Raw genomic sequence first — 27,488 nt, 5'->3', positions numbered from 1 at the left:
GTCCCAAAATCAACCCCTGTGATACAGCTTTATGTACTTAAAGAAATTCAGACTTTACCCCATCCATCACGATGGCCTGAGTTCTGTCACTAAGATAATCATGAAACCAAGAACAGGCGTCAGAGCTCAGGTCTATCGAGGACAACTGATTCAATCAAATAGCATGATCAACAGTATCAAAAGCTTTTGACAGGTCCACAAACAAAGCAGCACATTTCATTGTAGTGTCTAAAGCATTGACAAGATCATTAACAACTAAAGTGGTTGCTGTAATAGTGCTATGCCCAGGCCTAAACTCTGATTGATTTACATTCAAAATACATTTATCTGATAACAAAATGAGCAAAGTTGTACATTTACCAAGGATTCGAGAATCTCAGCTAGACAAGAAAGCCTTGAAATGGGGCGATAATTATTAAGCTCACTACTATCCCCGCCCTTATGGAGTGGCAGCACAAGAGCTGATTTCCATACTTTTGGAATATTTCCTGATAACAATGTTGAATAAAAAATGTGTGCTCTGCACAGTTAAGCAGACCAGGATCCAATTTGTTGGCCCCTGTGGATTTATTGTGGTCAATTGCTAGCAAACCCTCCAGGACTTATTTTTCTGTAAATAGACTAAAATAAAATCTTTGACTATAATTTCTCTGATCATTCAGCAAGTTTTCCCTATCAGCATCCAGCCCAATATAATTGTGAATAGGCTTAGAATTTCTTTCAAAGCGATAAAATGCTGATTAAATGCATCAATGATGGCCTTTATTTCCGTAATGAGACCAGTGTCTTAATTATACAGAACAAAAATATAAATGCAACATGAAACAATTTCAAAGATTTTACTGAGTTACAGTTCATAGAAGGAAATCAGTCAATTGAAATAAATTAATTAGGCCCTAATCTATCGATTTCACATGAGTGGGCAAGGGCGCAGCTACTGGGGAGCCAGGCCCAGACGATCAGAATAATTTCCCCCCTTTATTACAGATAGAAATACTCCTCAGTGGGATGTAAACTAATTTGTGCACATAATTTGAGAGAAATAAGCTTTTTGTGCGAATGGAACAATTCTGTGATATTTTATTTCAGCTCCTGAAACATGGGACCAACACTTTACATGTTGCGTTTATATTTTTGTTCAGTATAATTTATTGTGGCAGAGAGGAGAAAGTAGAGCCCTTCAGGGATTTTACAGTTTTCTAGAATTTAACCAGGTTCCCATTACAATCTGAAAGAGCGGTTACATAATAACCTTTCTGAGTTGTTTTACACAATGATTCCTTAGTTGCTTAAAAGCTTTCCAGTCCGGCCCTAACACTGTGTTCCTGGCCTTGACCCAAGCATAATCTATTTTATGAAAAACTTCTGATAATTCAGGAGTGTACCAGGCATTTGATCTACCTTTAACCCTTAATTTTTTTAAGAGAGCATGATTATCCACAATAGTATTGAATATATCTCAAAGAGGCTCAAAGCTAATTCAGGTTCAGGGATAGCTGAAATATAATCAAGGACACTAAAATAATGATCATGTAAAAAAGCCTGTTCACTGAAGTTTTAAAAGTTCCACTTTGTGATGACACAAGGCTCTTGTGATGACACGGGGCTTAGATTTTGGTATTCTCACATCTCTAACACAAACAACTGGGCAATGATCACTAATGTCTTGGGCGAAGACACCAGTAGAAACATATTTCTCTGGAGTATTCATTAAAATAAGATACATCAGAGATGACTTTGAAGGATCTCTAGGGTTGGGCTGTGTAGGCTTAGTCACCAGCTGGGTTACGTTTAGATCATTACACATGTTTTTTTAGAATGTCTGAAGCCTGCATTTCCCAGTCATAATTTAGGTCACCCAGGATAATAACTTCTGATTTAGTAAAATAAGACAACAAACTAGTTAACTCCACAAGTGCACAAAGGTTAGCCGAGGGAGGACGGTAGACCCCTATAACAGTTAATAGCAGTTATGCATACATTCTTTCCCAGACAAAGGCTTAAAGATAGTAGCTCAAATTTTTTGGGCAATGGAAATGGATCTCAGTAAAGAGACAGAGAAATTATTTTGAATAAAAAATGGCCACTCCACCACCTCTACCCTGTTTGTCAGCTCTGAACAAATGATAACCCTAAATATTAATATCAGAGTCCAGAATGTCCCCAGAGATCCAAGTTTCAGTCAATACCAGAATATCTGGATTTCTCTGCATAGCCCAGATCTTGATGTAATCCAGTTTAGGAAATAAGCTCCTAATGTTCAGATGCATCAACCCAAGACCTTTACGATTTTTTAGTCACATGGAAACTCCAACTCAAACAAGCTACATTCAATAGGCGGTTGCAGGCCCTGTCTGATGGTTGATATTAATATAGTTGGTATGGCTATAAGATTGCATAGAACTGCACCATTTGGTCTATCCCTATTAGTAATAGAATCACTTTTCCAAGGTTAGCACCATAAGGCCTGAGTCCGCAGCCAATGTCAATATGAGGAACTCTCGGAGTAACCAATGATGGAATGTTATACACTGACTTACATGGGCTTAGGTTTCTATCGTGCAACATCCCAAGCCCTCTACGTGATTTGAAAACCGAGGGGGTATTCAAGTTTATGGAATTCACATTTGAACTAAAAGCACTGGGTGAGCAAACCACAGTGGGTTCCTCTTTTGAGCTAACAATAGCAGATCTAAGAGTGGAGTTCAAACTAATGGGTACAAGATTACAACTGACAACACCCCTGGCAGTATAGACAACAGTACGACGATAACTCTTAGAGAGAATGGGAGGTATTGCCTAAACGGGGCTTGGTCTGTCTCTGAGTCAATATCTTAACGCAGCCTTGAAATATGAAGAGAGGGTCCAGGCTCCTAGGTTTGTTGGCTATGCGTAGAAGCCAGGAGATGCTAAATGTGTTTATGTCAATTACCGTGAGACCTGCAGATATTTGCATGACAATCACCGGCTGACAAAATTTGGGCTCTGGGCTCTGGGCTCTGCACTTGGCACGGTGAGGAGGTGAGGAGAACACCCGCCTGCCTTTCCTCTCTTCTCTTTTCCTCTCACCTCCTCTCTCTCACATCCCTGTCAAATCTCTAATTTCCTTCTCCTCCATGTGTTGGAATCAAACACCAAACACTGGGCCCAGCCCTGTTGGGCCACCCTCTCCTTGTCTCCTGGGTTAGTCTGTTTGTACACCTGGCACCAAACACACACATCTTCTACCATGGACACCACCACCACCCCACCCTCTACACACTCAACCCTCTCCCCCTATACAGTCTGTAAGGCCACCGGCTAGGCTCAGTGTTTGGCTAGTTGTCTCACCAAATGACCCTCTGTTTTGCTTGTACACAACCAGTGGCCCAACCGCCGCCCCCGCTCAATTGAAAAGACACTGGGCTCAGCTGTGACACTATCATTCGCTGTCAGCCTCTGTCACGGATACGGCCGAGGCTGCCCCTCCTCCTCGTTCGGGCAGGGTTCGGCGGTCGTCGTCACCGGAGTATTAGCTGCCACCGATCTATGTTTCTGTGTCTCACTAGTTCTGTCTTTATTGTTCACACCTGTTACTCATTAGGCTTATTAGTTTCCCTATATTACCTCTGTTTTCCCTCCTGGGTGTGTGCGTGATAGTTCTTTGTTACGTCGTCTGTTGAGCTGTTGTTTTGCTCTTCCCTGCGTAGAGGGTTTGCTATGGTTTACTTGGATTCTAGTAAAGCCATTTATCTCTCAGTTCTGTGTCCTGCGCCTGATTCCGTTTCCCCACTGCACCCAGACGCTGACAGAATCACGCACCCGTTATGGAGTCAGCAGGCACGCCCGATCCCAGCGCTTCGGTGGAGGAACGGATCCACCAGCACGCGACCATGCTGCAGAGACTAGGTTCGGCTCTGGATCAAGTGATCCACACCATGGATCGATGGGAAAGAGTCGGGTTTTCTACACCTCCTCCTTCGCCGATTTCACTTCCATCAAGATCCTCAAACCCTGGGTCCAGTGGTATTCGGCTCTCGCTCCCGAGGGAATACCATGGGACAGCTGCCGGGTGTAAGGGTTTCCTGCTCCAGGTGGAACTTTACCTGGCCACCATCCACCCGGCTCCCTCGGGATACGAGAGCGTGTCCGCCCTCATCTGCTGTCTGTCGGGCAGAGCCCTGGAATGGACCAACGCGGAGTGGGGTGGAATAGACGCTGAGTCCGTTCATTATGAGGAATTTACCCGCCTTTTCCGGGCCGTATTCGATCATCCGCCTGAGGGGAGAGCGGCGGGGGAGCGTCTGTTTCACCTCAGCCAGGGAAGGAGGAGCGCACAGGAATTCGCCCTGGATTTCAGGACACTGGCAGCCAGCGCGGGATGGAACGAGAGGGCCCTGATTGATCACTACCGATGCAGTCTACGGGAGGACGTCCGTCGGGAGCTGGCCTGCAGGGACACCAATCTTAACCTGGACCAGCTGGTAGATTTATCGATCCGGCTGGATAACCTGTTGGCTACCCGCGGACATCCAGATCAGGGTCCGTCCAGTCCATCCCCCAGCACTTCCGAGTCCACACCTATGGAGCTTGGAAGTGCTGATGCGGATAGACCGAGCAAGGGGGTGGTCTCCTGCACCAACTGTGGCCGCAGAGGACACACTGCGGGCCGGTGCAGGAGAAGACCCTCATGGAATCGAGGCAGCAGGCAAGGTTCTGGGGGACCATCCCAGGTGAGTAGGCACCCAACTCACCCAGAGCTCCCTGTTGCTCACATGATGATTAATGGTATGTTCCCTGAGTTTTCCTCACATTCCCAGCATAGGGCGCTCGTAGATTCCGGCGCAGCTGGGAATTTCATGGATAGATTGGTTGCGCATAGATTAGGGATTCCTATATTGCCGTTAGATGTGCCTTTCCCCATACGTGCCCTAGATAGTCGCCCATTAGGGTCAGGTATGGTTAGGGAGGTCACAGCTCCACTTCGGATGGAGACACAGGGGGGTCATGAAGAGAGAATGAGTCTCTTCCTTATTGATACTCCTGTGTTTCCCGTGGTGCTGGGCCTTCCCTGGCTAGCCACCCATGACCCCAGTATTTCGTGGCAACAGAGGGCTCTTAGGGGATGGTCACCTCAGTGCTCGGGAAGGTGTGTAGGTGTTTCCGTAGGGTCAACCACGGTGGAGAGTCCAAACCATGTCTCCCCAATGCACATTCCCTCAGAATATGCCGATTTGGCTCTCGCCTTCTGTAAAAGGAAGGCGACTCAATTACCACCCCATCAACGAGGGGATTGTGCGATAGATCTCCGTGAGGGCGCTGCACTTCCCAGGAGTCACGTGTATCCTCTGTCACAGGAGGAGATGGTGGCTATGGAGACATATGTCACCGAATCTCTGGGACAAGGATACATTCGGCCCTCCACTTCCCCTGCCTCCTCGAGTTTCTTTTTTGTGAAGAAAAAGGATGGAGGTTTACGCCCGTGCATTGACTATCGAGGTCTAAATCAGATAACCGTAAAATACAGCTATCCTCTTCCTCTCATTGCTAGTATGACGGAGTCATTGCTGCAGGGCACGCTTCTTCACAAAATTGGACCTCAGGAGCACGTACAATCTGATCCGTATCCGGGAGGGGGACGAGTGGAAGACGGCATTTAGTACCACCTCTGGTCACTATGAGTACCTTGTCATGCCGTACGGGTTGATGAATGCTCCCTCAGTCTTTCAATCCTTTGTCGATGAGATTTTCAGGGACCTGCACGGACAGGGTGTAGTGGTGTATATAGATGATATTCTCATATACTCCGCTACACGCGACGAGCATGTGTCCCTGGTGCGCAAGGTGCTTGGTAGACTGTTGGAGCATGACCTGTACGTTAAGGCTGAGAAATGTCTGTTCTTCAGACAGTCCGTCTCCTTCTTAGGATACCGCTTGTCAGAGTCAGGGGTCGAGATGGAGTGTGACAGCATTTCAGCCGTGCATAATTGGCCGACTCCTACCATGGTAAAGGAGGTGCAGCGATTTTTGGGTTTTGCCAACTACTACCGGAGATTTATCCGGGGCTTTGGCCAGGTAGCAGCTCCCATAACCTCTTTGCTAAAGGGCGGATCGGTGCGCCTGCAGTGGTCAGCGGAGGCGAACAGGGCTTTTGGTCAGCTGAAGGCTCTGTTCACCACGGCTCCCGTGCTGGCTCATCCGGATCCTTCCTTACAATTCATAGTCGAGGTGGACGCGTCCGAGGCGGGGATAGGAGCTGTACTGTCTCAGTGCTCGGGTACGCCTCCCAAACTCTGCCCCTGTGCTTTCTTCTCGAAGATGCTCAGCCCGGCGGAGCAAAACTATGATGTGGGGGATCGTTAGCTGTTGTGAAAGCTCTTAAGGTGTGGAGACATTGGCTTGAGGGGGCTAAACACCCTTTTCTTATTTTGACTGACCACCGCAATCTGGAGTACATTCGGGCAGCGAGGAGACTGAATCCTCGTCAGATTAGCTAATACTTCTCTTTAGTACAGACCCCTCCCCTGATAACAGCTTGCCAATGGAGGGAGTGCTCAAGGTCCTTGTATATCTTTATAATGAGTGAGTTTCACGGCGGGAACACTAATGACATAAAACTGAGGAACAGACATTATACAAATAAAGAAATATGTATTTTAATAGCGTTCTTTGTTTTTATTGATTTATACAATATATTAAATACTTTTGTTCACTTTCCAGATTTCAAAATAATAGATAGATATCGCTACATCCCCAAAACATGCCACTACAACTCTACACATACCTAGTGGGACAAGCCAATTTGCTTAGCATAAGTACTTTAAGCAATGCATAAACATTACATTTTGCAGTATAACGGATGTTTTATCATTAATAGACAGTTCAATATCAACAAAAACATGTATGATGTGTAACTATTTGTCATTTTAAAGTGTTTTTCACGGACGCAAATGCCACCGCAATTCAAGAACGACCCGGTTACTCAACCACTGCTGTCACTTGGGCCTACTATTAGCAGTGTCACGATACAGTCTATAATGACAAATGCAGACGAACAGACAAACCTGAATTGAGCTGACGCTGTCACACCCTGATCTGTTTCACCTGTCTTTATGATTGTCTCCACCTCCCTCCAGGTGTCGCCCATCTTCCCCATTATCCCCAGTGTATTTATACCTGTGGTCTCTGTTTGTCTGTTGCCAGTTCGTTTTGTTTCGTCAAGCCTACCAGCGTTTTTCCCCCTTGCTCCTGTCTTTCTTTAGTTCCTGTTTTCTAGTTTTCCCGGTTTTGACCATTCTGCCTGCCCTGACCCTGAGCCTGCCTGCCGTTCTGTACCTTGTCACACCACCCTGGATGATTGACCTCTGCCTGCCCTGACCCTGAGACTGCCTGCCGTTCTGTACCTTTTGGACTCTGATCTGAATTACTGACCTCTGCCTGACCGTGACCTGTCGTTTGCCTGCCCCCTGTTTTTGTAATCAACTTTTGTTACTTCGACACTGTCTGCATCTGGGTCTTCTCCTGAAACGTGATAGTACAAACTGGCCATGACTGACCCAGCAGACTCGGACCAGCTCTGCAACGCCATCTCCTACCAAGTAGCCCACCATTGGAAGGCACAAGGAGTTGCTTCGTGGTCTCATGGAAGGGTTCCAGACCTTGGCCGAACGCCATGACAGAGCGTTTAACACATTGCTGGAGCAATTCTGCAGGTTGTCTGTTAGGCAGCCTACCACGACGGTAAACTCCCAGCCCCTCACCAACCCAGCTGTTAGCAGCGTGGCCTCCCCAGCCACCCCGGTTTCCCGAGAACCCTGCTTACCTCCCACAGAACGCTTCGCTGGAGAGTCGAGAACCTGTTGGGCATTTCTCACTCAGTGTTCGCTCATCATCGAGCTGCAGTCCTCCTCCTTCCCCTCGAACCGCTCTAAGATAGTGTACCTCATCACGCTGATGTCCGGGAGGGCTCTCGCCTGGGCTACGGCAGTGTGGGAACAACAGTTGGCCGTATGCTTCAGTCTGGAGGAGTTCATGCAGGAGGTAAAGAAGGTTTTCGATGCTCCATTGTCCGGGAGAGAGGCTGCCCGGAAGTTACTCCAGCTTCGGCAAGAATCCCGCAGTGTGGCAGACTATGCAGTGGATTTCCGCACGTCGGCAGCTGAGTGTGCCTGGAACCCGGAAGCGCTGTTCGACACATTCCTGCATGGAGTATCGGAGGAAGTAAAGGACGAGCTTGCAGCCCGGGAACTACCGACGGATATTGACTTGCTCATCGCCTTGACCATTCGGATCTATGGGCGACTACGGGAACGAAGGAAGGAGAGGATGTCCGATTCCACCTCACCTCCGTGGCATCCCGGAAGTCCCCGACGGCTCCGTTGCTGAGAGAACCCGAGGCTACCCGAGTTCCCCCGAGAGTCTCCGAAGTTTGCCGATTCACCTCTTCCCGAGCCGATGCAACTAGGCAGAGCTAGGCTGTCTCCAGCCGAACGGCAATGCAGGCTTCATGCGAAGAGTTGCCTGTATTGCGGGACTACTGGTCATTTTGTGTCCACCTGTCCACTAAAAGACCAGGCTCTGGTGGGCCATACGGATAACTACGGATAACTTTTCCTCTCCCCTTACTCGCACCCCCTTTCATGCCATCTTGCTGTCGGGGAACCAGTCAAAATCACTCTGGGTACTCATCGACTCTGGGGGCGATGAGTGCTTTATGGACGCTACCCTGGCATCCAAGCTGGGCATCCCCACTCAGCCCTTCTCCATTCCCATGGACATTGGAGCGCTGGACGGGCGCTCTATAGGCCGGGTCACCCACAACACCACTCCCAACAACCTACGAGTATCAGGGAACCACAGCGAGATGATCCAATTCCTGCTAATTAAGTCTCCTCAGGTTCCTGTGGTATTGGGTTTCTCTTGGCTCCAGCGACACAACCCCTTTATTGACTGGTCTACTGGTGCCATCTTGGGCTGGAGACCATTCTGCCACACTCATTGTCTGAAGTCAGCGCAGCCTGCCTGGGACATCTTCCTGGGGGCTTGGAAGTTGCCTCGGACCTCTCTGCCATTCCCGCGGAGTACCGGGACCTTCGGGACGTGTTCAGTAAGGCCCGGGCCACTTCGCTTCTGCCGCACCAACCCTACGACTGTGGAATCGACCTTCTCCCAGGCACCACGCCGCCCGGGGACGACTGTACTCGCTGTTGGGTCCAGAGACCAAGGCTGGAGACCTACATTGAGGACTCCCTAGCTTCCGGGTTCATCCGTCCTTCTGCCTTCACTGCCGGCGCAGGGTTCTTCTTTGTAGAGAAGAAGGACAGAACCCTGCGCCCGTGCATCGACTACCAGGGCCTCAACAATGTCATGGTGAAGAACCGCTACCCGCTACCACTCATCTCCTTGGCCTTCGAGCCGATCCAGGGCGCCAACGTGTTCTCCAAGCTGGATCTACGGAACGCCTACCACCTGGTGCGGATACAGGAGGGGGACGAATGGAAGACTGCCTTCAACACGACCAGCGGTCACTACGAGTATCTGGTCATGCCATTTGGCCTTACCAATGCTCCAGCTGTGTTCCAGGCCCTGGTTAATTATGTTCTCTGTGACATGTTGAACCAGTTCGTCTTCGTCTACCTCGATGACATCCTCATTTTTTCCCATTCCACCCAAGAACACGTGCTCCATGTCCGACAGGTCCTCCAACGCTTTTTGTGAAAGCGGAGAAATGCAAATTTCATCGCTCCACCATCCCCTTCCTGGGCTACATCATTGCTGCAGGGAGTGTACAGATGGATCCCGGGAAGGTGGGAGCGGTGGTGGATTGTCCCCAGCCTACGTCCAGATTGCAGCTGCAACGTTTCCTGGATTCTCCAACTTTTATCGACACTTTATCCAGGGTTACAGCACCCTGGCTTCCCCCCTGTCTGCACTCACCTCTCCCAAGGTTCCGTACACATGGTCCCCAGATGCTGACCGGGCGTTCCGAGACCTCAAACACCGTTTCACCACTGCTCCCATCTTGGTTCATCCTGACCCGTCCCGCCAGTTCGTAGAGGAGGCCGATGCTTCGGATGTCGGAGTGGGGGCGGTCCTGTCCCAGCGTTCGGCCCTGGACCTCAAGTTACATCCCTGCGCCTTCTTCTCCCATCACCTCAACACCACGGAGAGGAATTACGATGTGGGGAATCGTGAGCTTCTCGCGGTGAAGATGGCGTTGGAGGAGTGGAGGCACTGGCTGGAGGGGGCGGAACATCCGTTCATTGTGTGGACAGACCACAATAACTTGGAATATCTCTGCACCGCCAAGCATCTCAATTCCAGGCAAGCTAAGTGGGCCCTGCTTTTCACCCGGCTCAACTTCTCCCTCTCATACCGACCGGGATCCAATAATGTCAAGCCAGATGCACTGTCACGCTGCTATAGCCCCGTGGCTACACCCCCAGAATCCGAGACCATCCTTCCCACCTCGTGCTTGGCGATGACACTCAGTTGGGGAATAGGGAAGCAAGTCCTGGAGGCGTAGCGTTCCCAGCCGAATCCCGGGGGGGCCCAGATAACCAGATGTTTGTTCCTGACGCTGTCCGCTCCGCAGGTCCTGGAGTGTGCCGACTCCTCCAGGCTTGCCTGCCGTCCAGGCTCCCTTCGGACCCTGGCCTTTGTGTGACAACGCTTTTGGTGGCCTACCATGGTTCCTGACATCTCCGCGTTCGTCGCCGCCTGCACGATCTGTGCGCAGAACAAGACTCCTCGGCAAGCTCCGGCTGGTCTCCTCCAACCTCTACCTGTTCTTCACCGTCCCTGGTCTCACATACTGTATCCCTAGACTTTGTTACGGGTCTTCCCCCGTCTTGTTATGGCAAGCCTAAATAAGTAAACATTTGCTTAACAAGTCACATAAAAAGTTGCATGGACTCAGTCTGTGTGCAATAATAGTGTGTAGCCCTTTCCTGCAGTCAAATGACCTAGTGGGCTCATGAGTGGAATGGTATTAATAAATAATTAATAAACATTTTTAAATCTGGTGTTTCTATGTCAAACAGTTTTGGGATGCAAACTCAAAATTGAATAGATTTCAAATCTGACATGGTACAGGTGTCTTATTTTTTTAAAGCCCATAACCATGTGTGTGATGTGTATACTTTTGTAGTATTTACTATAGTGTTTTTGTTTGAATATCTTTGACACACAGTGGCTTGCGAAAGTATTCACCCCCCTTGACATTTTTCCTATTTTGTTGCCTTACGATCTGGAATTAAAATAGATTTTTGGGGGGTTTGTATCATTTGATTTACACAACATGCCTACCACTTTGAAGATGCTAAATGTTTTTTTATTGTGAAACAAACAAGAAATAAGACCAAAAAAAATGGGAAACTTGAGCGTGCATAACTATTCACCCCCCCAAAGTCAATACTTTGTAGAGCCACCTTTTGCAGCAATTACAGCTGCAAGTCTCTATAAGCTTGGTACATCTAGCCACTGGGATCTTCAAGGTAAAACTGCTCCAGCTCCTTCAGGTTGGATGGGTTCCGCTGGTGTACAGCAATCATTAAGTCATACCACAGATTCTCAATTGGATTGAGGTCTGGGCTTTGACAAGGCCATTCCAAGACATTTAAATGTTTCCCCTTAAACCACTCAAGTGTTGCTTTAGCAGTATGCTTAGGGTCATTGTCCTGCTGGAAGGTGAACCTCCGTCCAGTCTCAAATCTCTGGAAGAATTAAACAGGTTTCCCTCAAGAATTTCCCTGTATTTAGCGCCATCCATCATTCCTTCAATTCTGACCAGTTTACCAGTCCCTGCTGATGAAAAACATCCCCACAGCATGATGCTGCCACCACCATGCTTCACTGTGGGGATGGTGTTCTCGGGGTGATGAGAGGTGTTGGGTTTGCGCCAGACATAGCATTTTCCTTGATGGCCAAAAAGCTCAATTTTAGTCTCATCTGACCAGAGTACCTTCTTCCATATGTTTGGGAAGTCTCCCACATGCCTTTTGGCGAACACCAAACGTTTTTGCTTATTTTTTTATTTAAGCAATGGCTTTTTTCTGGCCACTCTTCTGTAAAGCCCAGCTCTGTGGAGTGTACGGCTTAATGTGGTCCTATGGACAGATACTCCAATCTCCGCTGTGGAGCTTTGCAGCTCCTTCAGGGTTATCTTTGGTCTCTCTGATTAATGCTCTCCTTGCCTGGTCCGTGAGTTTTGGTCGGCGGCAATCTCTTGGCAGGTTTGTTGTGGTGCCATATTCTTTCAATTTTTTAATAATGGATTTAATGGTGCTCGGTGGGATGTTCAAAGTTTCAGATATTTTTTTATGACCTGATCTGTACCTCTCCACAACTTTGTCCCTGACCTGTTTGGAGAGCTCCTTGGTCTTCATGGTGCCCCTTGCTTAGTGGTGTTCAGACTCTGGGGCCTTTCAGAACAGGTGTATATGTACTGAGATCATGTGACTCTTAGATTGCACCCAGGTGGACTTTATTTAACTAATTATGTGACATCTGAAGGTAATTGGTTGCACCAGATCTTATTTAGAGGCTTCATAGCAAACGGGGTGAATACATATGTACGCACCACTTTTCCGTTATTGATTTTTTAGACTTTATTTCACTTCACCACTTTTTTGGACTATTTTGTGTATGTCCATTACATGAAATCCAAATAAAAAAACATTTAAATTACAGGTTGTAATGCAACAACATAGGAAAAACGCCAAGGAGGATGAATACTTTTGCAAGGCACTATAGTGGTGGAGGCTTTCTTATTGAGGAACCCTACTGGAGAAATACTGAAAGAGCAAATGTTCCATAACCTATAGGTAGGTCTGATATCTGAACAGATAGTTCAGAGCTTCTGCTCTTTTCTATAACCTGTAGGGAACACATTGTATGGTCTATTCTTGGCATGTAGGTTTCTGACTTATGGGTGGCACTAATTGGGATGTGGGGGAGGGGTATATGCTAATTAAATACTGTAGTATTTACTATAGTAAATAAATATGTATTGTTGTTGTAGACTGTAGTGTTTTTGCAGACATTACTGCAGTATTTATTACAGTGTTTTTTATGCGGATAATACTGTAGTATTTATAGTATTCTACAGTATACTACACAATTATACAGTAAGTACTACACATGATCAGGGGACACTACAATGTGTAGTATAGTATACTACATTTTACCTCATAATTCTATAGTAAGTATTATAGTATTCTATAGTAAACTGTAGTATTTCTTTATGTGGGCCTCTCCCTTGAGGTTACAAATTATTTGAATTGCATCCAAAGCAAGCAAGCAGAAATGCAAATTCAGATTACACCCGACTCACACAGACAGAAACACACACACACACACACACACACACACCCACACACACACACACATACACATACACATACACACATTATCATACACACACTAATATTCTCACTCTAAAAAGACTCACTGTATCACCCTCCATATCTAACTTACACACATACACACACACACACTAGCATTCATCAAACAAACATTCACTGTATCAAAAATACACACAAAAACACACAAACATAAACACACAGCTTGCGTCATGATGGCCCTGTACGTGCAGCTGATGAGGATGGTCTCTGGATAAGAGCGTCTGCTAAATGACGTAAATGTAAATGTAAATGGTATACAGGGAGGAGTGGGAGGCAGCTCTAACACACAACACAGCTCCAAGCCCTGTACAATTTCTTCTTATTATTATTATTATTCTATTCTCGTCCTGACCACCTGTTAAAAAAACAGCTCACCAATATAAGATACAGCATGATACAGCATGTCATACTCAGGTTGGCAGCTGCAGAGCCCTACCAGGACATTGGCAGTAAGTACAGTAAGTAAGTGAATGAGAAAAGAGAGAGAGAGAGTTTGGTTAGCTAGGGCCCTAGTGTCTGTCTCTGTCAGTGTTCCTCTAATCCAGCCCAGACTCAGTCAGGTTTATGCTCCGGCTCCCGTCCCAGTCGTTCCACTGTAGCAGACCCTAAAAGGATTACACACCTAGTTTCTGCTGTATAATCTCTCTGCCAGGTCACAGGATAAAGGGGCCCATTCACACGCAGTTCACACACAGATTGGAACCCATGCTGCCGTGGTACAACCACTAGACCACCCTAGGCCGCACGCACGCGCGCACACACAAGTCCACAGCTCCACTCCCAGCCGTGCAGAGCCTAGAGCCAGTCATGGAAGGATGCTAATCTGTTAGCGTTAGCGCCTGGTAATTCTGCATGGGTTCAGGTGTTGGCGTGCATGGATAGCAGCTATGCGGTCGCTAACCCTGTTCTGCAGCTTAGCTCAGACTGACATGACAGAAAGCTATGCCTGAGGATGGAGGACTAGGGTGGCAGGATCCATCTCCAGCGAATAATGGGGGTTTATTGAAGAGTTGGGAGGGAGGGAGGGAGGTAGGGAGGGTGGACAGGAGGGAGAAGGGGGAGGGTGAAAGTCCTGATTGACATATCAGAAGTGAGAACGTGTTTGTTTAGTGGTGTAATCTTATCCAAGGGTGCCTAGGTGCTGCTGTATCAGTCGCTGCTGCTTGTTCATTGTTCTGAGCTGTTGATAACTCAAGAGGAGTCAGAGGATCTAAGCACAGACAAAAGGAAAACCCTTACACACAGCTGTTCTCAGGGTATGGGAAAACCCTTACACACAGACAAAAAATGATGTGCTTGCACACTCCTTCTATTACATTCTGCCTTGTCTTGTGTCATGTTTCTTAATTGCATACTGTGTAGAATTGAATTGAATACTTCAATTTAAAATGTCATTTTCTGTCAGGGAAGGGTTAACCCAGCAGGCATTGCTGTGAAGAGGGGAGGAAGGGGTTAATTGTAGAGCTGGCCCTTTATCTGAAGAGGTCCTGCTTGCCTGACTGACTGGCTGTGCTACTGCATGAGTAATGCTGAGCCATGGTGCCATGACACTGTGACAACCACAGAGGGGCGGGAGGAAGGGATGGGAAGTAGAAGGAGGAAAGGGGACTGTGTGGGTAAGAGAACAAATACAGACGAGGCGAGGGGAAAGGGGGATTTGGATCAAACAAAAAAACACAAATTGAGAAATGGAGGGTAGAAACATAGAGGACGAGAAAAGGGATAGTGATAGCGATAGATACAGAAGGGGTCAGCAGTTGTGCCTGCCAGCAGCTCGTTACAGAGTGTCACCGGAGTATTGCATCAGTGCTACAGGGACGCTCACATTGCAGGATGACATCACCTTATACCGGCTCAGCTCTGCTCTGCTGCGGACAGGAGCTCCAAACACACCGTCTGCCTGCCACCCCAGAGAGAGGGAAAGAGAGCGAGATAGAGAAAGAGGGTTTGGGGGCGGATGAGAAGGGTAAAGGTGAGGAACAAGGGTGCAGACTAAAGATAGAGGGAGAGAGAGAACAGGAGAGAGAGATTTGGGTTAGCGAAAGGGTGGGGGTGGAGTGTAGCGAGGGTACTGCCTTGCCCTGCCTGCTTTCTCTCTCTCCCTGCTTGGCACTGTAACTGGCTGATGCACTGACAGAGGTGGAGGGGAGAGAGGGGGGGGGTTATTAACACTGCGTTATTAACACTTTGGTGCCGGGGTCTAGTTTTTGGGGAAGAGCTGCATACGCCATGTGTGCCTAACAGGAGACCCGCCGGCCGGTTCTCTTGTGCGTTGCGTTTGGGCAAAGACCTATTCAGCCAGTACTGGGAACTGAGACTGGGTTTTCACACTGAATTAGAGCAATGCCTGGAAACTTCCAGACGGTGCAGCTAATCGGTTAGCTCGAGTTAGCACACACATGACTCCTAGCTGGCTGGCTGGCTGCTGCTGCAGATTTCTCCCACAGTGAGTGTCAGTTGGACAGACAGACCAGATAGACCAAAGCAGCTAATATGACAATCAGGCTTGAATCTGTTAGGTCTGAAGTGCATCAAAGAATCAAAAGATACAACGCAATGCTTTCTTTAACCTCTAAAAGTCTAAGCCATCTATAGCCCATAGAAACACATTGAATAACACATTCACAAATCGCAAAAAAGAGAGTCAAAAAATAAATCATAAGGAATAAGGTTTTGAAGTGTCTCTCAATATTAGGAAGGGAGTATGGCCCTCTCCACATGTCCCCTGCAGCTACCAGCCCATGGACGCTGTTACTGCTGCTGCTCTGACATACGGTACACACAAATGGGCCGAACACGCATACACACACACACATACACACACGCAAACACACACCATTAGGTAACCCTGAATCCTGTATGGCTTATGCAACTATTTTATATAATATTGTATATTACTGCAGAGAGAGACAGAAAGAGAGAGTGAGAGGGGTAGAATCTAATGATGTCTGTAAAAAATTAAGAGATAATCATCAAACCCTCACAGTGGATGGAGAGGGAACAGGAAGCACAATCATTCCTGTCTTTGGATTTGGACACTAATATTATCACAACTTTCAAACATAATATATGCATGACCGCCACGGTGTCTTATGCAACAGTTCCCTTTCTGTGTGTGCTCTGGCTCCCCTACTCTAGAAAGGTCTATGTTTAGCACTGGACTATGGAACAGCCTATTCATGTCTACAGTTAAATAGCACTTTCCACTCTACTTATTACAGTTACAGACAAAATATGAAAGCGCTAAGGGCAATGGATAATCAGCACAGAAATAGCACAGTCAGAAAATGTGTCATGCGGAAAGCAGACTGCGGTCACATCAGTGTGCAGTGAAAACGCTTCCCCCTCCATCTCCATGCATGGACCGCTTTCCAAATCCGCAAGGCAATCATGTACCTTTCAAACTTCAACAACCTAACCTAACAGTCTGCCTTGCTTTTTTTGTCAATTTCTTTCTCGATCGGGCGTTGGTTAGCTTGGTCTTGCACTGTAGCCAGGCAGATTAGAATCTCTCTCACGGCTGCTCATGCCTGCCCCATGGCTTTGAGCAGCACAAATGCGCAATCTACATGTGTGAAAGTGTTTTAACACAACGCACATACACTGTACACACACACTCACAGAGAGCAGTGGAATCACTGTTGACGATTTTAGCATACACTGGGGACTTTGACAGGCAGAGCTACTGTACCTAGCTGGTGTGTGTCTTTCTGTAACACTGATCTGTTGCAGCACATGCACACTGAGACAGGGGCCATGAAACCATGCGTAAAAATCAGGAAAAAGTCTCTAAATGTGATATGGTCCCATAGGCACCCAATTCATCTCTGTCAGTCTGGACCTCCCTTTTTTGGCATCTTAGCTTTTACACAGATAAATTAATTTAAATGATTAAAGGTTAGAAGAAGCAGACATTGTTCCAGTATTGCGTAGATGTTGTATTTCAGACACAGCTGCCGTGCAACCCCCTGATATGTCAAGACGAGATTAAAACTTGTTTACTGAACACTATATTCCTAAAGAGGGCCTACACTTTAAATTGTTTATTAAAACATACCTTTATTTAAGACCTTTTGGAATAACTCTCTTAGTAAATGCTACATCATCACATTACAGCGCTTCACTAGGCACTGCTGCGTTTCTATGGCTACAGAAGTAACAAAACCAACACCTGAGTCCCAGAGGTCACCTGTGGTTACACAGACACACACACACACACACACACTCACCACCTGTGTATCAGATGCTTGAGAGAAGCCAGAATCACAGGATGGAAAATGCACATCCCTGACTGACCCTCCTAATAAATGAACAAATGATCTCAGAAAAATTAGGTGTGGAAGGGAGGAGGCGAAGGAGGGGTAGTTCACACACACACACACACACACACACACACACACACACACACACACTTATTCCTACTGCTGCTGGTGATTATTATACATACAGTATGCAAATGCAGGCGTGATGCCTCCCTCATCTATTATTCATCAGATTAAGAGGGACCCCGTCCTGATGCATAGATAAAACACAGCAGAATATTCTAGTTTCCCAGGGCTCTATCTCATGTGGATTACCATGCAGGGCAGAGGCAGTTCCTGTGTCATTGTTACCCTTCCATCTGTCCAGCCTGGCCTGTGTGGCACCACCCCACCACAGATAGAGACAGTGGCAATTAAAAGACTTTGACACACTTGACAGAAAGGGGCTGTGTGTCCAGCATGAGCCATCTGGGGTGGGGAACTGGGGGACTCCCCCCCCCCTCACACACACACACCACTCTGCCCCCCCAAAAAAATAGTTCAAGTATACCACTAGTTAACAGTAAGCTGTACCATATATATAACATAGTGTGTGTTTTGTGCCTGGCCAGGAGTTGTGGTTGTGCTCAGAAAACAATTACTACATCTTTTAGTGTCACATTTCTCTCCTCTTGTGTCTTGCAACCCTTTGTCCCTGATAGTACTGTTTGACACAATCAGCAATTCACTGCCTGCATCCCTGCGATGTTCATTGGCCAGGAGGGTACACGAGGTTGCAAAAAAATGAAATACAAAACTTCAAACTCCCCAGCTCTCAGCCTCTGGAAAGTAGATGGGAACATACCAATGTGTTTGTGGAAAAGGGGGCCAGTAAAATGATGCCACTAGTTACTTGAAAATTACAAACATGATATATAAACCAGAGAACAGCAAAATATGCGCATATACATATACAATCGTCCGTATGTTATAACAACTTTGTCTGTGAATATAGCGCAGAGAAAGCGCAAACCCATTTTCGATGCGTCATTATTAGAAACGGTTGTCCCCCGTGTGTCCGCGTGAAGTGGTATCGCCGAGATGATGTGAACGCTTCCCTGCGCGCTGTCAGTGTTCTTAAAATGAAGACTACTGCTCAGTCCCTGAAGAACGGACTGGATTGTAGAGCTGGTATCTACTTTCAGCTCTGTAGGACTGTTAGAACATTTTATAGGCCTTTGGAACAGTGAAGCTTTATGTCTGACTGAGCAGTGATGCCTGGTGCTTTTAGAGAAGAATTCATCGTATTTATTGTCTGAAGCAGGAATTCAGATCATCAGAGACTGTTATATTTGAGCTGTCCTATATACAGTAGATAGCAGTATCAAATCAGTCAAGTTTTGTCGTTGTTCACCTGTGATCCTCTTTTTTTATATATCCATTTGGAGAAGGACAAGTGTCATTCGCAAGTGAAGTAAAGACAATGTACAATACAGTTTGGACTACGGAAAAAGAAGACGATGATTGGAGGGACGTGATGATGCCATATTCCACAGAATTAATATTTTACATTGAAATGGACCAACCACCTCCAGGTAGGCCACTAAAACTATTGGATAGTCATTGTGTAAAGTAATGTATCCTATTCGTGGATGCGGGGCCATTTGTCAGATGGATTGAATGGTGAAAACTTTGAGAAGAACGCGTTGCCTGAAAAACCTGCCTGTCTAGATAGCGAGCCTATTCATTTGGGTAACTTAGTTTTTGTTTCATTTTGCAGTAGTTATTACAGATGCACAAGTAGTGCACAATCATCTAGAATTAGCGTTATCGTTTTCTATTCCGTTCACTGTAACATCGCAACATTGTCAACGTCCAGTCGTTTTGCTACTGTTGCAAGTGCAACGTGATGACGATCATTTAGCATTTATTGTTATAATGTATCAGATGCGTTGTTTGGTTTGCAACAATGTTTCTAATTTTTTTACGAGTCTATCGGAGTGACATCACATGAACAGCAGATTGATACAGGCTACGGTGTATCCTGCAATAATGTCTTCCGTTCTAGTAAACATTTCACGCGCATATGGACATTATTCATTGTGTCAATTAACTGTATTTCTTTGTCGCTATCATACGAATGGATTACCTCAAATATAGTTATTTACTCGGCTGCTTATTCATTCGTTTTTCTTTAGTCATTCATTCATTCATTTAGCACGAATGCCATCGCTTTTGTCAGTTTGCTTTGTTCTTTTATAACAGTCTATTCAATATTTATTCATGTCGTTCATACCTAAACTCTACTTTACCGTGTTTTACCATCAATATAATATCCTGGTTCTCCAAAATAGTTAAAAGTGTTCAGTCCAGTGAAGCATAGGTTGTGGGGGAGGGGAAAGAGATCTGAAAAGATTGCGTTACAATCAATGAAGTAAAACCCTCTGTTGAATCTATATCAACGTTGCTCCAGGCGCAGATTTCATGCATAATATCTGCGCATGATTCTAGCCGACTGTCATATAGATGTTTAAATGTATTTCAGTCATTTCTTGGTATTTTGTGCAAGTGTCATTCGACTCCCATCCCCCTTCCCCCTCTTCTTGAATTAATACCGCAGATGTAGGACGCTCAGCGGATGGAGCAGGAGGCGCAGTAGAATTGCACTGAATAGAATTTCCCGGTAGCTCTTTCTCCCCCCTGTCCCATGCCCTTGATAGAAAGGTTTTAGAATCTTGGCACCTTCTGTAGCGCATGCGAGTGAAGTGGACTGTTACAATATCCCGTTCTGCGTGTACAGCAACCCTCTCCATTGTCCTCCGGGGCAAGTGGGATGATATCTCTTTAGAAAAAGGGGCTTTATGTCGGTGGTGGAGTGAATGGGGGGGAAGCATTCTCCTATAGCCTATGTGTAGTCCCCTTCCATTTATATGTGCTGTCAATGCAATGGCTCTGCGATTCACAAAGCTTTGCTTTCTTTCACAGGGTTTCACGCATTCACTATGAGGTCATACATAGGCTGGGAACCTGGAGAGAGACAGTTTTAAGATGGCATTTAGATATATAGGCCCGAGCTGTAGTCCAGCTTCACTTCTGCAATGCAACTCAACTATAGGCCTACTCTAAAATACATAGTCTACCATATAGGCTACAAAGCTACTGTCAAATGAACTAACAAGTGAGTCAGTACCCAGTGGGCAAAACTTTATCAATTTGAGATTGTAGAATAACTAGAAAAGGACATTCCTGAAGAAACTTTGTGGTCCTAGTTGAAGAAGTTGTAGCTTAGATGTCTTCAAAAAAGAGCAACTTGCTCATATATATACTTTGCGTCCTCATCCATCCCGGCATTAGGGGCATATTTTAGAACTTTCCAGAGGGCCCGAAACACATCAACATCAACTTTTTCTGGCTTTTCATTGCACTTACTGTAAGCATAAAAAGAGAAGAAAAAATAAATTAATGATTGGTATAATATGGGCATGCAGGACATGACATAACAGTAACGCACAGTAAAATATCTTTAACAGTCAGAATCTACTAAAAATGTCTCATTGTCTACGCCAAATGTCTCAACTGCTCACATTTACTTACCAATTACAATGGAGCACTCAAGTTGTAGCAAAGGCATGTTTGCTCCTCTGTCCCTTCATAATGAAGTGGGACATTAACTCGTTGGTCATCAATCTCAAACTTTTTAAGAAAGAGGATATCAAAATTACACTAGTTGGATAATACAATCTCTAAATGGTAAAGTTTTGCTTAATCCTAATACATGTTGTAATATTCAAACAACATTTTATAAACACACCACTCCATAATCCTGAGGACACACATAATCTAAAGTTATGTGTGGATGTCATATCATTCCTGCAACAAACATTGTTAGAAACGAGTGTAATTGGCTAATCTCTTTCCTTTCTCCTTTAGCTAGGATATGGCAGAATAGGTGACTGGTAACTGAGTGGGTGGCCAAAGACAGAGACGAATCATGATGAACCGTTAAGTTCATTAACCTAGCTACTACAGAAGGCCTTGACCACCCACTCAGTTACCAGTCACCTATTCTGCCACATCGCAGCTAAAAGAGAATCAAGAATTGAAAAAGGCAGTTGTGGTGTAACCTTAGAATGAGTGTTGAGGGGGGATAGGCAAGATGGATCGTATTGTCAAATACAAAATACACAAAAATACATGGATCCCTGATGAATCAAAAAAAATTTTGGACCTGACAATATTTTCTAAAGTTGTGATCATCGCTCACTCTCTCTCACACATACACACATTTACTGTCATTAACTAAACAGATATCAAAATGTAAACTTTAGCTAGCTAGCTAGCTAGCTAGTTACAACAGGTAAAAATTTAAACTTACCACGTCCATGGAGGATTAGCCAGAGAGCTAACGTTAGCCAGCTAGCAACTTTAGTTGACGTTCTTCTCCCCAACAAACCGCTGCATTACTTTCAAAAGTTCAACAAGAATGCAGGAGAACAGGGACTAGCACTTAGCAGTCAAATCTTTTGGCAGTTTTTTGTGTACATTTCGAGAAACTGTTGTTGTTTTCCAGCTGTGTTGTTGTGTAGCCTACCGGGCGCTCTGGCCCAACGACCATATGGAATGTTGATGGCTCGAGCAAGCAGGCTGCTTGCGCGCAGAGATCTATTGCTGTGTGCAAGGCACAGATTCCAATCCAAGTTTTAGTTGGAACTGATATGCCTACCTCCTTATTTAGCTACTTAAAATAAAATTAGTGCACGCGTTATGGTAGCCCTTTCCTGCAGTCAAATGACCAAATCGCCCTCTAGTGCCCTCCTGGGTGGAATTGTATTAATATTTTAAATAATTTCATAATTAATAAACATGATACTTTTTTAAACGCAGAAAATCCGGTGTTTCTATGTCAAACGGTTTTGTTATATTTCAGTCTTCTGTGAAGTATATCAACTTTAATATTGGTATGCAAACTCAAAATGGAATACATTTAAACTCTATAGCTCAATTGGTAGAGCATGGCGCTTGTAATGCCAGGGTAGTGGGTTCGATCCCCGGGACCACCCATACGTAAAAATTTATGCACACATGACTGTAAGTCGCTTTGGATAAAAGCGTCTGCTAAATGGCATATTATTATATCTGACATGGTACAGGTGTCTTCTTTTTTGTGTAAGGTGTATACTTTTGTTTCAAAGTAGATTTGTTTTAAGACTACCAAGAAACACTGTGTGACCCTGATTTAGCCCATTGTAGTAAAAGGTTAATTGCTTAAAAGATTTAAGGGAAAATATAATTGTCATGTTTTCATGGTTAAATTCAGGTGCAATAATTTGATTAATTATTGATGGAAATAAATGGGATAAAAATAGGGTTTTGTAAATCCTGGTGGATTGCAGTAGGATATTGTAATTAAAGACATAGGCCTAAGTGTTAGTTGTTAAATTCTGAAAACAAATGTAGTTAGTCATAATAGAACATCAAAATGGCATTCAGTGGAACAGAAGAAAATGCCCAGCACAATAAACAGTGTAATTACACCGACAGAAGATTAACATTAGAAGCCAACACACACAGCAAGCTACCAGATATCATTCATTAATAAAACATTATTTCATTGTACTGCAGTTTTACTGCATTTTAACGGCAGTTAATTTTTGTAAGGATATCCTGTATTATTGTGCAAGTTTATCTTGCATGCTGGTAGCCTGGAACAAATGTTATGGAAGTGAATGTGCACTTTACAATAGGGTGGACTGCAACTACGAACAACATTGCCATAGCCTGTAGTAAAATCCAAAGCATTTATAGCACCGGAGATTCTCTAAATTAGGGACCATCTCTGATAGCTATAAGACCGCAGAGACTATCACACATTTTTGCTTGTTAATGACATATGACCTCAGGATAAGCTAAAGTGGACTTGACCCGACTACGATTAGCCGGAGCCCATAGTGTAATATGATTCTGCCGGACTCAGGAAGAGGGCGGCAGGTAGCTTAGTGGGTAAGAGCGTTGTGCCAGTAACCGAAAGGTCGCTGGTTCTAATCCCCGAGCCGACTAGGTGAAAAATCTGTCGATGTGCCCTTAAGCAAGGTACTTAACCCTAATTGCTCCTGTAAATCGCTCTGGATAAGAGCATCTGCTAAATGACTAAAATGTAAAACATAAATGAAACCGTGCGAGTCCATGCGGAGTCCCCTGAGTCTCAAATGGAATAGGTCTGAGCCCAGCATGTTGTATGCCATGGGACCCGCTTTGGTGCGTCTGCCAGCTGTGCTAAGGTACCGGAGTGCCAAGTCTAGGTCCAAAAGACTTCTCAACAGCTTCTAGCCATAAGACTCCTGAACAGCTAATCATGGCTACCTGGACTATTTGCACTGCCCCCCCACCCCATCTTTTTACGCTGCTGCTACTCTGTTAATTATTTATGCATAGTCACTTTAACTCTACCCACATGTACATATTACTTCAACTACCTCAACTAGCCGGTGCCCCCGCACATTGACTCTGCACCGGTACCCCCCTGTATATATAGCCTCCCTACTGTTATTTTATTTGACTTCTGCTCTCTTTTTCTCAACACTTTTTTGTTGTTGTTTTATTTTACTTTTTTATTTAAAATAAATGCACTGTTGGTTAAGGGCTGGAAGTAAGCATTTCACTGTAATGTCTACACCTGTTGTATTCGGCGCATGTGGCCAATAAAATTTGATTTGATTTGATTAAGCTGAATCATGCAAACCCTGCTGAAAAAGAACATTACTCCAATTTGAATACTTGTAATGGTTCTAGTGTCTTATATCCAACAATGCACGTGTTTATATAGATTGGTGTCTATTAATTGAGTAACATTTAGATAACTGGTCAGTAGTTAAATCAGATTTCAACCAAAATAAGATGTATTTTTCAAGACGTCAAAAATAAGTAATCTGGTTTGGAAATTAAAACCCTCCAAATGCGGGTAGATTTTGTAATTGGTGGGTAAGAATGTATATTTCATAAGCCACGTTGTCGGGTGGTGACACAGAGCATTTAGAAAAAAAAAAGAAAAAAAAAATCCAAAGCCCACATGGTCGAATTTACAAGAAAATCTACTAAAGTGTGACTTTGTCCTCGTGTTTCTTGGCCAGTTACATCGTTTTGTTCACATGCTAGGTTGTTTTTCAATGTTAGTTTAAGTTTGCTGCAACTGTCTGCTGTTAGGAAAACAACACAGTCAAGATTATTTTCATCACAGCCAAGCAAGTGCCCAAGTTACCACGGTAACGGCCCTTCCTTTAAAGGGCCAGCTGAAAGTTTTTGTCTCACCTAATGATTGTGCATGATTGAGCATGGATTGCTCCCAAAAACGTTTATTCATGAACTTGTAGTCATTGTGCTTCTGCATTTCTACTTAGGAGCACATCATGTACTCCTTGTAAAAAAATGTCAGCATAGAGCCCTGAACTGTAATAATAAATAAGCCGTATCACTCAGCATTTTGTATCAGGGTAGGCACTTTGTTGATTGTTGATGTACAGTTGTATAACTATGTATCTGTTTTTATTATTGGATCTAAATGATTTCTTTTAACATACATTGGTTAAATGACGCAGGTCACTAATTAAATTAAATTAAGCAATATACCACATTATATCTTACTAGGAATACTCTTTTTTTTTTTTGTGTGATTATGAAAAAATTAAATAATTGGCTGGTAAAAAATGTGAGTGGCTGATAGATTTTTTAAAAATCTACCTGCCACAGTGGCTGTTGGACCAAAAAGTTAATTTCCGTAATGAAAAATACGTCTTAATCTGGTTGTGATCTGGTTATATGACGCCCCGACCAGATTTCAACCAGAAAAAAAATGTCTTTATCATGTTGTATGCCCACTGGGTAGGTTCTCTGTCTATGAAAATATGAACAATAAGACTACAATGTATGTATAATGGGCATAGTAATGCTGTGCATCTTATGCATATAAACCCAGATGGATGAGCCAGTTGGCAAATGGCCAAAATGTCACACTAATCATGTTGTCAGATCTGTTTCAAAACAACAATGTCTAAACGTGTCCTGGTGTTGGAAACATAATCACCATCTCCTGCTGTGATTAATCTGTCAATGGTTGATGTTTGTGTTTTTATGTGTGTTGGTGTTGTTACAGAGTGATAACAAACAACATCGGTTGTATTACATGATCACCTGTTAGCTAGCTTGTTCCATTGTGCCAGGGATTGTCAGTGAAGACATTGAATGAAACAACCAGTAGGCTTTGTATAAACAATAGGTTTGCAAGGTAAAGATGCACTGTGTTGTGTGTTTGGCTTCTATGTAACATCTCCTGGGCTATCTGAAAGGACCCTAGCTGTGTTACAGCAGGCAGGCAGGTGTATAGAGTGGCGTATAGCGGCGGTGTGTATAGGGGAGTTGAAGAAAATAGCCCCACTCTTCTTCTCTACTCCTCCTCTTCTCTCTCCAGGGGGAATGAGCTCACCAGTGTGTGTGATCAAGACCGCACATTAATCTTATCTTCCACTCAATGCCAGCGCACAGCTCGGCCCCTACAGAACACACACGCTGTGTTTTAGGTTGCCTGTCTGGGATTTTCTCTCTTCTTCTGTACTCCTGTTTTTAGATTTTATTTCGGCATGGGATTCACTTTGTGGGATACTGTGGGTCTAAGCCCTGGGCCCAGCAGAGAAAGAGAAATAGAGAGAAGGCAAGAGAAAGGATGAGCGTTGTGCAGATGTTCATTAATATATTTATTACAGTGGAATTGAAATGTGAGAGGCTCTGTGACGGTCAGGATGAAATGCCGGGGGCCAGCTCTGTGTGTGTGTGTCTTTGTGTCCGTGGGCGTGGGTGATTAGCACAGGTGGAGTGCTGCCCCAGGGGAGGGCTGACCTCAGTTCCCAACGGCAACACGACTACTCCCCTCCCATTTTGTGTGTGTGTGTGTGTGTGTGTGTGTGTGTGTGTGTGTGTGTGTGTGTGTGTGTGTGTGTGTGTGTGTGTGTGTGTAAGGTGCAGGGATGGGGTGTGGGTTTGCAGGGTAGCACTCTGAGAATTGGGTAGGTTCTTCATTGAATGGAAAATCACCAGTACATTTCTGTCCCATGCTGCTAGAATGATGCTATATGGGTCAATGACAGAAGTCACTTACAGGAGAGGCACGACAGACAGCCAGACAGACAGACTGGGTTGGTTGTGTTGATTCTTCCTCTACACATTAAAACACGCATTCTCTTCCATAAGAAGTACAGTAGAACTATTACCTTACTCTTTATTCTCTCTCTCTCTCTCTCTCTCTCTCTCTCTGGCCGTGTCTAGACTTGACAGTTCATGCAGCTTTAGTATTCTGATCCTAGATATATGATAAATGAATTCCGAACGCGTCATGCATCTACACCTACATTTAAATGAGTCTACCGTGTCCACAGTGTGTCCGGATTCCCCTTTCCTGCACTATATTCAAATGACAGTATGCATTCTACAAACGGTGGAATAGGCCAAATCTGATAATAACACAACAACAACTAATGGCAGTAGCTAACTACTGAAGCTAACTAGCCAGCTAACCTCTATAGCTAGCCAGCAAGCTAGCAAGCAACGCTAAAGGGATTGCAAACGGGTTAGCATAACTCTAGCCAAACATATATATTCTTTTTTATTTATTAGCTAACTGGCTAACATTTATGAGGCCAGCAAACACGTTCCTCACACGCTAGGAATGTATTTCCTCCAACGTCATAATGAAAAGGTGCCTCTCCGTCCCAAAACCCACGTTTTCTGGAGACTTGTGGGAGGAGTGCTGATGACGTCGGCCACTGTATGCGCTTTCGGTAGCCTGAATGCTTTCGGAAATCTGCACACAACGCATCCC

General features: G+C 45.0%; 1 protein-coding gene and 1 long non-coding RNA gene across 4 annotated transcripts in view; one reads left to right on the top strand and one right to left on the bottom strand.

The window, feature by feature from the left end:
- The window catches only part of LOC121540427 (phosphatidylinositol 3-kinase regulatory subunit gamma), a 337,642-nt gene that overhangs the window by 287,368 nt on the left and 22,786 nt on the right, over positions 1-27,488 (top strand). Inside the window, exon 1 of one of the 3 annotated variants that reach the window (XM_041849291.2) lies at positions 18,779-19,218. The exons of the other annotated variants lie outside the window; for them this stretch is intronic. Within the exon in view, the coding sequence (XP_041705225.2) occupies positions 19,107-19,218 (112 nt within the window). The 5' untranslated portion in view covers positions 18,779-19,106. Of the gene's footprint in view, positions 1-18,778; positions 19,219-27,488 lie in introns of those variants that run through there. 3 annotated transcript variants of the gene reach the window in all.
- Positions 20,903-22,159, bottom strand: LOC121540429. The gene is made up of 3 exons (XR_005995492.1): positions 21,999-22,159; positions 21,218-21,316; positions 20,903-21,051 (listed from the first exon to the last, which is right to left on the bottom strand). It is a non-coding gene; the product is annotated as an uncharacterized LOC121540429 (long non-coding RNA).

The sequence above is a fragment of the Coregonus clupeaformis genome, chromosome 26 (assembly GCF_020615455.1).
Source record: "Coregonus clupeaformis isolate EN_2021a chromosome 26, ASM2061545v1, whole genome shotgun sequence".
NCBI classification, from domain to species: domain Eukaryota; kingdom Metazoa; phylum Chordata; class Actinopteri; order Salmoniformes; family Salmonidae; genus Coregonus; species Coregonus clupeaformis.
This window is presented reverse-complemented; position numbering and strand designations above follow the sequence as displayed.